The sequence below is a fragment of the Sinocyclocheilus anshuiensis genome, unplaced genomic scaffold (assembly GCF_001515605.1).
Source record: "Sinocyclocheilus anshuiensis isolate Anshui unplaced genomic scaffold, SAMN03320099.WGS_v1.1 scaffold119, whole genome shotgun sequence".
Taxonomy (NCBI): domain Eukaryota; kingdom Metazoa; phylum Chordata; class Actinopteri; order Cypriniformes; family Cyprinidae; genus Sinocyclocheilus; species Sinocyclocheilus anshuiensis.
Genome location: NW_015549581.1, coordinates 896,528 through 908,658, shown reverse-complemented (window position 1 = coordinate 908,658; position 12,131 = coordinate 896,528). Strand labels below are relative to the sequence as shown.

The 12,131-nt window shown below is 33.8% G+C and overlaps 1 protein-coding gene across 1 annotated transcript; it reads right to left on the bottom strand.

Annotated features, from left to right (window-relative positions):
* Window positions 1-376: 376 nt before the first annotated feature.
* Window positions 377-10,797, bottom strand: LOC107657745 (uncharacterized). The gene is made up of 5 exons (XM_016445970.1): window positions 10,746-10,797; window positions 10,366-10,611; window positions 9,608-9,746; window positions 8,142-8,250; window positions 377-433 (listed from the first exon to the last, which is right to left on the bottom strand). The coding sequence occupies exons 1-5, from the start codon at window positions 10,795-10,797 to the stop codon at window positions 377-379; spliced, it is 603 nt and encodes a 200-aa protein (XP_016301456.1).
* Between the last annotated feature and the right edge of the window lie 1,334 nt (window positions 10,798-12,131).

Below are 12,131 nucleotides of genomic sequence, written 5' to 3'. Positions count from 1 at the left end.
CACATATATATATATATATATATATATATATATATAATTAATATAATATATTAATATAAAAATTATATCCTTTATTAATCTTGTAATTAATCTAATAAAGCAAAGTGATGCTCATATTTGAATGGAATTTCAGCCATGAATGGACTGCATTGCTTCATTTTCTTCAGAATTAGCCTAGGAAAGTATGCCCTTCCTGTAATGTCATTTAAGTGCCAAAAAAAAAAAAAAAGCAGTTTGGAATTCACCCCAGGTAAAAATTGGTACGGTATTGACCTACAACCAAAATACAAGGTATTGACCATACAACCATTCTCATATATATATATATAACAAATTAAATTAAACACCAGCAAGAAATGTTGACAAAAGAAGGATATCAGCTCCACGATCCACTGTGATGGACAAAGACATGAGAGAATGACGAAGAGATGACCTGAGGAGAAAGAGAGATAAACTGAGAGGCAGTCAGTAAAATTGCCCATTCACAATTATTGAAATGAATAATCAGGTAAATTCTAAAAGAATAAGCAAGCGCTAAATTCATGTCATGAAAGGACATTCGAAAACAACCTGGAGTGATCCGCCCTGAGCATTTGGTGGATATGGTCGTAATGGTTATTTTTCATTAAATTAAATGGCACAGCGAAGGTCCTGTCCTCCCGCACAATTAGATGCTCACTTCAGACTTGTTTACGGTGTTATACTGAAAACACATTTATCAGTAATTGGCTGCTGTTCTTTGTTGGGGAGGCCAGGTTATAGATTTATCCCATGGCATTGCAAACAGTAAAGTAATTAGGACGAGAGCTCTTTAAAGGACCTGAGTTGTATTGAACAGATTGAGCTCAAGTATGTGTTTAAAGCTGAAGCAACTGTTGGAATGCTGTCGAGTGGCTTTGCATTCTCTTTAAGCAGTGACACATGTTTGTAAGTGGTACATAAGTAGTCATACAGCAGTCACTTTTATCCAAGGTAATTTACAATACACCTAACAAATGAAACGAACGCACTGGAGAAACCTGGTTTTAAGTGCCTTGCTCAAGGGCACATTGGCGATTGCTCATAAATTGTATTCTGCATGAATTAAAGGAATAGTTCAGCCAAAAAAGAAAGAAAATTGTTATCATTATTCACCAAGTTGTTTCAAACCTGTATGAGTTTCTTTTTTCTGTTAAACATAAACTGTAGCTAACCAAACAATTGCTGGTCCTCATTGACTTCCATAGTATTTTTCCCCCATTTTTCCAACTGGCGTTGCTTTCTCTATGGTGTTGCTTGCTCTCTCTCTCTCTCTCTATATATATATATTCTCTTAATAAAACTAAAAATCTGTATATTTTTGAGGATTAGTAGAAAGCAAGTAAAAAAGTAAGATATTAAGACTTTTTCATAGATTGTATCTTGAACATAAGTGTCTGTTTTTGAGGATTATTAAATACTATAACTATAAAATATGCTATAGTGCTATAAAAAAAATTGAAAAAAAGATAGAGAAGACCTCAAAAATATATCAAACTGTGCTCAAATTTAATGAAACCCCCAAAAACTGCAATAAAAACACTGTTCTTAAAAGATAAATTCACCTCAGATATGTTATCTTCATTTATTTTAACTGTAGAAACATGAGACAAATTTGATGCTCAAATGAAACAATTGAACTCCGTTAAGGCTCCTGAAGTTTAAATGTATGACATAATAAATGAGCAACATCTGAGCAATAAAACATTCCTCCTCTTATAATTTTTTCCCAAAATCTCACTCTAACTCACCCACCCTCTTAACATCACCGGACCTCTCAAACAGACGACACATTTGAGTCCTATAGCTCCATCTCCATGGCGATTATCACACAGCCATTACTACAATCCCGACATCGTCCTTGATCTCTGTCTCTCTTCGTCGTCATTAAGCTTGAGCGTGTTCAGAACACCGCATAACAAATGAGTCTCATCACTCGCCCTCTTCGCTCAACCAATTCTACCAAAAGTGTTTTTTTAAACGCCCTCTGCAAGGGAATTGCAATTATTTTTCATTTTAATTCATCTGGTCAGAGACTGGGAAAAGAAAAGGGACAGGAGCTTGTGTTCGACATAGTGAGCACTAATGATTCATGGTTCTGTCTCCGGGCCCAAATGAATATTTGAATGTAATTATTACTTCCTCTGCCATTAACGCACAGGCCAAATGAAATCATGTGAGTGAGGATTTCATTAATGCACTGAGAATCTAAAAGGAAAATAATATCACAGGCAAACCACCCCTGCAAATGAGTTGCTGGATGCTTTAAATAGACAACCTGTTGAGCATTCTAATGGAGGCTGATTTGTGCAGAACCTCATAAAGAGATGAAAAGGCAAAGACATTTTACTGATGCTTCACTCGCATGAATGAGTGGCAAAGGACAGACCTCAGGCTTTTACTATGAAAGAGTAAGGGGATTTAAACCGTTTTACTTGGTCTTATTTAAATCTATAAATTACAACATAAACTGTTTAAGATGTGGCCTAGCGTTTGTGCATATGATCTGACACATTCAGCTGTGGTAATTGGTTTTAATTTAAACTTTTAATCTGGCTTGCTACCCCTTTTTTTTTTTTTTACAGTTTTCCAACTTAACCAAATATTATGGAAGCACATTTCAGTAAATAAATAAATAAAATAAATAATGTTAAGTCAAAGTTATGAGATAAAGCAAAATTGACACAAGTCATAATTATGATAAAACGTCAAAATTATGAGACAAAAAGCCAAAATTATGATGTACTCATAATTATGAGACAAAGAGTTAAATTTACAAGATAGTCAAAATTAACATAAAAAGTAAAAATTGAGATAAAAAGTCACCATAATGATTTGAAAAGGTCATTGGTGACATAAAACAGACTTTATGATTTTTATATTAGTAAAGACTTTTGATCTCATAATTTTGATTTTTCATCTCATAACTGAATTATATATTAATATATATCTTAGTATAATTTCAACATTTTGTCATTATTATGCTTTCGTATTTAATTTTTTTTTTTTGTCATAATGACTTAATATTACATAGTTTCAACTTTTTTTATTATTATTATATGACTTAGTATCTCCTAATTGTGCTTTTTATGTCATAATTGACATATCTCATAATTTCACGTTTTTATGTTAGTAATATTACGACTTACTACATCATAATTATGACAAAAAGCAAAATTATGAGATACTATCTCATAATTTTGACATGTCATTATTATGTTTTTGTTTCTTCTAATTTGGATTTTTTTTGGTCATAATTATAACATAGTTTTGACTTGTTTGTCATTATAATGACTTAGTATCTCCTAATTTTGCTTTTTATGTCATAATTATCACATAGTATCTCATAATTTCAACCTTGTTTTTTTTTTTTCAAATAAATTGTTTCAAATAAATAAATAAATAAAATATAAATACCTTCAAATAAAGCAGCACAAAATAAATATTGCAACAATAATAAAATAATATAATAAAAAGCTAAAAACTGGCAAATGGTCAGCAACTGATTTATGACAAAATAAAGAAAAAGTAAACCAATTTATCTTAAGTTGAGGGGACCTTGGGTACAACAGATTAATGGCCTACATTCCGAGTTCACACATCCCAATCAGAGAGCACATTGGGTTTCTCCCTGTGATTTTTTTTTCCTGTGAGAAGGGGACAAGATTAGTGATGACAGGCCTAGTGAGGGGGAAGAGATGTGAGAGGGGTGCTGGTGACAGGCCTAATGCTGTCAGGTAGTGCTCTATGCCTATGTGCCCTCGGGATATGCATGCCACTCCATGATGCTAGTAGAATTTAATCTGTGCTGATAGTATAATGACATCTGCAGGTCTGATTGTGCAGGAGAGATTTTCAGATGATGGTATTATAAAGTGTAAGTAGGAGAAGGCCAAATTGGAGGGCAAAAGTGGTGTGGTAAAGACGTGGGGTGATATTCACTACATCACGTAAAAAGAACCTGAACATCATCAATAACAAAACTCATAGGTGTGCCTCAGGTGCAACTTAAATGTCTTGGAGTCTTACCTGGGTAACAGATTGTAACTAGTCAGCTGGAAAGACTGTCTCACTTCAGCCTGTACTCTCAGCACTGGGGTGCCACAAGGTTCAGTGTTTGGACACCTGCAACATTGCACTGTCACACAGGCATTGACTAGAAATATAGATGTAAATTTAAATGCAAAATTACTGTTACATGAATTTTAATTTTAATTTTAATTGCAGATATTCTTCTCTTTTACTTTAAGAGTACGGATATGTTTATACCAGAAAACCACTTTAATATATTTTTAATGAATATGCAATGTTGGGCAAACTACTCACACAAATCAAGACAAATTTAGCTCTGTTTAAACAACTTCATATTTTTTAAATATAAAAAATTAAAGTAATTTAAAAAATCAAAAACAAAACATGTTTTATAATTTAAAAAAGTGGTAGTGATGGTATATTTTGTCATAGAAAATAAAATATATAATGACTACCATATCCATGTACACTATTTTTTACATATGGCACTTCAAATAATTCAAGTCAATAGCAAGCAGACGTCAATTCAATGTCTATTTTTAGTTGTAAAGGTAAGTATCAGTTGCCAATCAATTTTCATTGTTTAGTCATTCACTATTTGGTTGGTTAATCGGAACGTTATTAGGTCGAAAATAAAACATCCATTCAACACTGAAATAAGGTTGACTCAACATGTACCACTGACCCATTCGGTTGAAATCATAACGTTTCCTCTATGTTGAAACTTGGTTGGAGAAATCAGAGATGCCAGTTCTGCAAAAATGTCTTTTAATTCATCCTTTTTGCACATTTAATGTAAAATGTCACATTAAAGTTGTAATTGTTTATATTTTAAAGCATTTAATACTTTTTTGCTTCATAAGTTTGTAATTGGCTTTCATGTACTGTAAGGCTGATGATACACGGGGCAACTATTTGAGCAATGTTGCTGGGCAAATTTGGGCAAATTTTCCGTCAACGGGCAACCAGGTGAGACACAGGGCCCATGACCAATTTAAAGTATCCATATAGAAATTTGTTACCCATTCTCAATGGAAAAGTGCCCAAGCAAAAAGTTGCCCCGTGTATCATCAGCCTGAGCATTTTGATATTCTTTTGGGTGGAACAATTCTTTAAACTGCAGTTTCAAGATTTAGACTGAATTGCAAACTGATTCAGATTGCTTTGTTCAATTGAACAGAATTGACTCAAAACAGTGAGTCATTTGCGAATCGGACATCTATGAGTTGGAATTCTCACCAGCTGGCCGAAAATACTTGTATTATTTTATCACTAAAAAATTGTCAAGGAAAATCTAATGTTGTAGTGTTTGTCAGTGCTCCTGTGGTATTTAATCAATAAAATAACGTCACTACCAAATTCCATGCTTTAATAACTAGCGACAGGCTGCTATTGACACACACTGTAAATAAGTAAACAATCTGACAGCAGACAGAAAGGTGAACATGTCACAAGGTGTATTTAAGGAGACGACCTGTTTGTCCTTGAAAACCTACGTGATTTATTGTGCGATACTGTTGTGCTTTTCAATATTGTTCAAAAGCAAGGCACTGATTACCTCTCTGAGTTCCTCTGTGGTCTCCTGTCAGCCCTTCACTCACCACCCCTGAGGGCTAAGGCCTCTTTAATTGGTTTTGAAAGGGTTGTGCACCCTTTCATCAATGATATACTTCGTAATGTTGAGGGCTGAAGTGCTTAAATTCAGCTAACTCGGTTCTGAGAGAGATTCAAAATGCTCCCAGTGTAGGAATTACAGTAGGAAAAGAGAAACTGACAGTAAGCAAAAATGACAGATATAATTAAATAAACTTGATTTAGCTTCAAAGAAACGTTCATTTGAGCTAAATACGCCTCACAAAATCCGCTGTTTTCCCTAATTTTATATCTCTTGTTTACAGGCACAGCATTGCGCAGATCAACAGATCCTGCAGTTTTATAAAAGGTTTGTGTGGGTTCCAGTGTGACATTATTTAATACTGTGTCTCTCAGTCTACAGTAATGGTTCAGTAAATGTGAAAAATCTCTGCAATATTCTGGGCTGTAATGGAGTACCTTTCTTCTTTCAGCTACTTAAACTTCTCACACCTGAGAGCGACCATTTCAGTCTTTCACTCAAGAGACTGTCCAATCTCTTCCATGAACTCTCATCACTGCTGTACTAGTGTTAACCTCATATTTAACATTTGGTCAACCCTGAATATTGAAAATATGGGTTACATTTTTGACCACCAGTATTGATGTGGGAAGTCACAGTTTTATTAATAATAAAAATAACCAAAAATAATACTAGGTGGAGAAAACTGAGAAAACAAAAATATGCTTGTTTGAAAAAAAGAAAAAAAATGAATATGCTTCAAAAAATACTATGTAAAATATTAGTTATGATAGTGAAGAAAATGAAAACCATTAAAAATATATAATTTAATACATTTTTAGATATTATTTATCTAATGAAAACGTTGCACCCACGGTACTAAAAAAAAACACTTGCAAACAGTTCCCTCTTCTGGTGACAGAGCGCCACTGCAGCAGACAGAGACTGATGGCATCAGCCAGGACTTCAGTGATGAGTGCAAGACATCTATGATGGATGGCTGCACCCACCGGAGCATATTGCTGCCCTTAGAGAGAAAATGTCCGTGCAGAACACTGAGCCTAACACCATTGAGAACTGCTATATTTGTCTCCAAACATTGTTCTAAGGACAGCATATGAAATGTCACCCTCATCCGTATTGACTGAGGAGGAAAATACAGAGCAGGAGCACAAACCTCAAGTAAAGAATAAAACAGAATAAGTCTTTTTTTTTTTTTAGAAGAGTTACACAATAGCAACAACTTTAGAACTATACGTTTTATTTTTAAACTATTAAGTTCTTATGCAGTTAATACATAAGGGAAGCCAGCTTAAAAAACACCTTGATAAGTGCAGTTTCTTTTTTTGTATTTCCTAAAATAAGACATATTGAAGCTTTTGCTTTTGCTAGAGGGCGGGACACTCTCCTTCTATAGAGCATTTGATTGGACAGAGGGGAAAAAAACGTTTTTTGTGTGTGTTTGAAAGAAGTCTCTTATGCTCACCAATATCTGCATTTATTTGATCAGAAATATAATAAAAGCTAATATTGTGAAATATTATTACAATTAAAAATAACTGATTTCTATTTGAATATATTTTAAACTGTAATTTATTCCTTGAATTTTTAGCATCATTACTGCAGTCTTCAGTGTCACATGATCCTTCAGAAATCTTTATAATAAGCTGATTTGCTGCTCAAGAAACATTCAAACATTCACAGACGCACACACACGGAGATGCCGACAGAAATTGGGTGTCAGCGCTGCCCCGCGAATTTATCAATAAAATAGTTTCACAGATGAAAAGCTACATGAGATCTCTTAGTAGCGAGGTTCTTGAAGCAGTTCAACTTAAAGATTCGCTACTAGTAGACGCTGCTGCTGAGAGACGCACAGACGCAGGTATTCACATGCGCTTAATCTCTCTCTCTCTCTCTCTCTCTCTCTCTCTCTAATAACTGCATTAGCCTGCATATCAATAGCGCAAGTCTGTTATTAGCTCTAAAATGACATTTTGGAATTTGCAACGGGAGGTTTGGGATGAGGTGCGTAAGAAATTACTTCAACACACACACGATTTCAGGACGGAAACATGACAGATGTCTTGAAATAAATCATCTGAACAATGTCTTGAGGTGGTTGTGACTCCAGGCCATTAAAACTATTAGAGAAATAATGCTCTCCTGAAAGTGGACAAGTGGTATGGCCACGACGCCGGAGCCTATTAATGGAACGTTTCTCCGTTCTCAAAGAAAGAACTACATTCGCTCTTTATTGACTGATAATATTTACCAAAAGAAACGGTCCCTGAACATAAGTGCTTATTGTGATAGAAAACACTGTAACAGTTTCCACTGATTACGAAATATTTTTGTTTGCTGGGGTGCTAATATTATATATTGATAAGGAAGGGGGGCCCAAAAATGTGTTTTGCCTATGTCACGTTAAGAGGTGAATCTGGCTCTGTTTACACTGATGATACATAAACGCATCTCTTTACATTAAATCACACACCTTGTAGAGACATTTCTCTCCTCCCGTGGCACAGGTTGAGACTGTCCTCCGCTTTTGAATTTGTGCAACCAGAGCTTCATACACACTCCTGCAAGGGAGACTGAAATACCTGGGATAAGCCAAACACAAGTTCTCAACTATATACAATATATGCTGCCATCTAATAGAAACCGAAGCTATTGCGCTGACTACTTAAAAACTGCCTTTTCCCAAACTCCACATCTACTTTATAATTCTATAGAACTATACTATTGTACTATAAAACTATACAATTACTATGTATTTTCTCCAAAATCTAAATTTAAATTAATTCATAATAAGAATACTTGGAAATTAATTACATTATACATTGTATAAACATTATAACCACATATAAATATTTTAAATAGTGGAAAATGAACAAAGAAAAATAGTGATTAAACAACTACAATTCTGAATGGAAATGTACTTCTACAAACAAAACAGTTTAAACTTAAAGATTTAAGATATTTAAAAAAAAAATCATAACTTTTTGGTTAACTAATCAAAACCTCATAATTTTTTGTTATTTTTTTTTTATATAAATTAGTCATGTGTTAGTATCATGGAAGCTGATTAATATTTGAATTCGTTTTTATTTTTATATTTTATATAGTTAAAGTTTTAGTCATTTTGTTGTGTTTTTGTCTTTTTTTTTTTTTAAATATACACTCCTGGTCAAAAGTTTGGGATCAGGTAGAAAGAAAAAAAACAAAAAAAGTTTTCTCAATCAACTGTATCACTGTTATAGCTAAAACTATAAAGAAAGAAAAAATACAGAAAAAAAACTGTAATCTTGCAAAATGTTATTACAATATAAAATAATGGTTTCTATTTTAATATCCTTTAAAATATAATTTATTTCTGTGATGCAAAGCTGAATTTCCATCAGCCATTCCTCCAGTCTTCAGTGTCACATGATCCTTAAGAAATCATTCTAATATGCTTATTTATTATTAGAATTATCAATATTGGCAATAGTTGTGCTGCCAAATATTTTTTTGGAATCTGCAATACTTTTTTTTCAGGATTCTTTGATGAATAAAAAGTCAAAAAGAACAGCATTTATTCAAAATATGAATCTTTTCTAACAATATAAATCTTTGCTATCACTTCTGAACAATTTAACACATCCTGAATAAAAGTTTTAATTTCTTTCAAAAAAAGAAAGAATAAAAATTTACTGACCCCAAACTTTTGAACTGTAGTGTATATCTAAATGGTTTACTTAACTATAATACCCCTGTTACAAATATAAATATACACAAACACTATATAAATGTATACATATAAACATTTTATAATATAAAATAAACAAATACACTTGCATTATTTAAGTTTCTTCTCAAACATAACTTTAAATTCTGTATGCAAATCTAATGCTAAAGATTTCATATTCTTTAATGCATTTTTTTTAAATAAAAAAGTAACACAAATGAGTACTTTACCACTCGACTTTGCACTGTGCATGAAGAGGTCCAGCAGAGCAGAATTCAGATGTTCCTAATGTTACAATACCAATAAAGAGCAAGTTAGAGAAACGCATGATTATTCTCAGTCTCGTAGCTGCAACTAGTTCAGTCAGAGCTGAAAGTTTTCCAGAACTCTTTACAGAACAGAAACAGAATCTTAGGATGGTTATGAGTGAGGCTGCAAGGGAAATTGACAGATTTAATTAGAACATCAACTGGACTCTCAAAAAAGAAACAGGCCTGCAGGGTGTGTGAACGCTGAGCTCAGTGTGAAGTAAGAATGATTACGTTTTTTAAAGTGAGTTTTCAAACGTAGAATTAAAGTCACTCCTTCCCTGAAAAATGACTCATATTCTTAACGGTCCTATTTAAATTGAGGATCAGAAACTAGAACAAACATTAGGGATTTGGGAAAAACAAAGCTGGTGAATTTTTGTAGGACAGTCTGGACAAGACAGTAAGGAAGAAACATTCAAACAGGACAATTCAGTCATCGTTTACTCGTGTTGCTCCAAAACTGTATGACTAATTTTCATTTATGGAGCACACATCAATGTTCTTCAAAATATCTTTTGTAGATGTGCAGATACAACTGAATCTACATTTTTGGAAGATTTTAGTGCATTTTTACACAGTTTAATAATCACTACCAGGGTCTCAAACCAATGCAATGCACAAACTGTACACTAACATCCTCCTAACAACATCATATGATATTCCTCTGACCTCCATACACACTCCTCCAGGATGTGCTGCAGCTTTACCCGTCTCGCAGTAAGTGACTTTCACCATTGTGGTCAGGAACAACATGCTGTATCTGCAGGCCTGAAGCTGCTGTCCTGCTGTTGCACAGAAGTTGAAGAAGAAGAGGGGTAAACAGCAGTGTGAACTCATCGGAGGACTGGAGGAAAGAGTGAAGGCGCTATTTTTGGAGAAATTGACACGTTGTCTTCCTGCTGGCTCTTTCTCGGTCCACACTCCTGCCAAAGAAAGGACCTTAAGGTATCACAGATTTTGACACAAAGTCAAGCAATAAATGTCACAGTCTACTTGTACTGTCCCTAATCTATCTATCTATCTATCTATCTTTTAAATTAAACCTAAACCAGTATACTGTCTGTTTCGGCCTTTCTGTGTACCAGCATTGAGATGGTGGAATGTGTCATTATTATCAGGTTTTTCCAGTGATCTGTTGTACAGCCCATAATAGCAGGGGTTTTCATTTTAATGAATTGTTTCAATCCTTCTCACATGAAAATGTCATCAGTGTTTGGCTGAAAGGGTTTTGTCACAGTGCTTTGCTCTTTGATTGTTCACCTGTGATGTGCAATTCATCAGAAGTCAGAAAAAAAGCTCAACTGAATTGAAAAAAAACAAAAAACATTCAATTTATATCATTATTTTTTTTCTCCAAATAACCATTTGATTTATTTTATATTTTTGGTAATTGACAGGTATTTTATGAAACATAACCTATATTAAAACGGGCACAAAACTAGTTTATTTCCCCAAATGCATGTTAAATATTTAAATATAGTTAAATAAACAATGTTATGAGAAGAGGTTGTGAAATATGTATGACGTTATAACAAAAACAAGTCATTTTCTGTGGGGTCGCTATCACTTGTGCATATGATATTGCATAATTTGCATATTTAAAAGGTATAACGGATAAAGAGTAGCCTATTTTATGTGCATTAACACTATTCTAAAAGCTTCTAATAGTTTCATTTTCATGAAAGTAAACGAACATAGTCTAATTACCTACTACATCTTCAAAATCAGCATCTTGGCTTATATAAACATCCTTTAAACATGTCTTGCTCAGTGATGGTGCTTTATTAACTATAATATTGAGTTACCAGCCTAGATCAACCCAGAGGTGCATCCTGCTGCAAAGGCTGCCTTCACACAGCAGATTGCTGCAGCACTCCAACATGTAAGAGCATAGAAACAAAACAAACAAGAACGGCAGATTATCATGAAGCTTCGGTTATGAAGACTAGACGGTATAGCGGCCCGGAAGTGATTAATAAACTGTCAAAAACGAACCGGTCTAAATAATAATTCTCCAACTTCATTTCTTGGGTATATTTAATACAATGGCTGTTAAACAATATCAGTTTATTTTTAAGGATTAAATTATTGTTCATGACGACTTATCACGTGGTAAGTGTTGTTTTTCTCAGCGCCGAGCAGGATGAACCAACCACGTTCGTTAGTGATTAATGAAAGAAGGCTTCACAAAATCGTTTATTAAAGATTATTGGGACTTATTTCCATTTGTATGTCAGGGTCGATACCAAAGAAATGTATAGATTAAAACGATTACACGGTTACGTACACAAATAATTCCAGTGAAATTAAAAGCGTTCTAAATTTGTAAATGTGACTCAATGAAGAATTCTCTTTTTGAGCCTCCACGCGCCCCCTAGAGGAAAACACCAGCTAGTATTTAGTAACAGCTGCCGCCCAATGAAGAAATTTGCCGTTTCTCCGT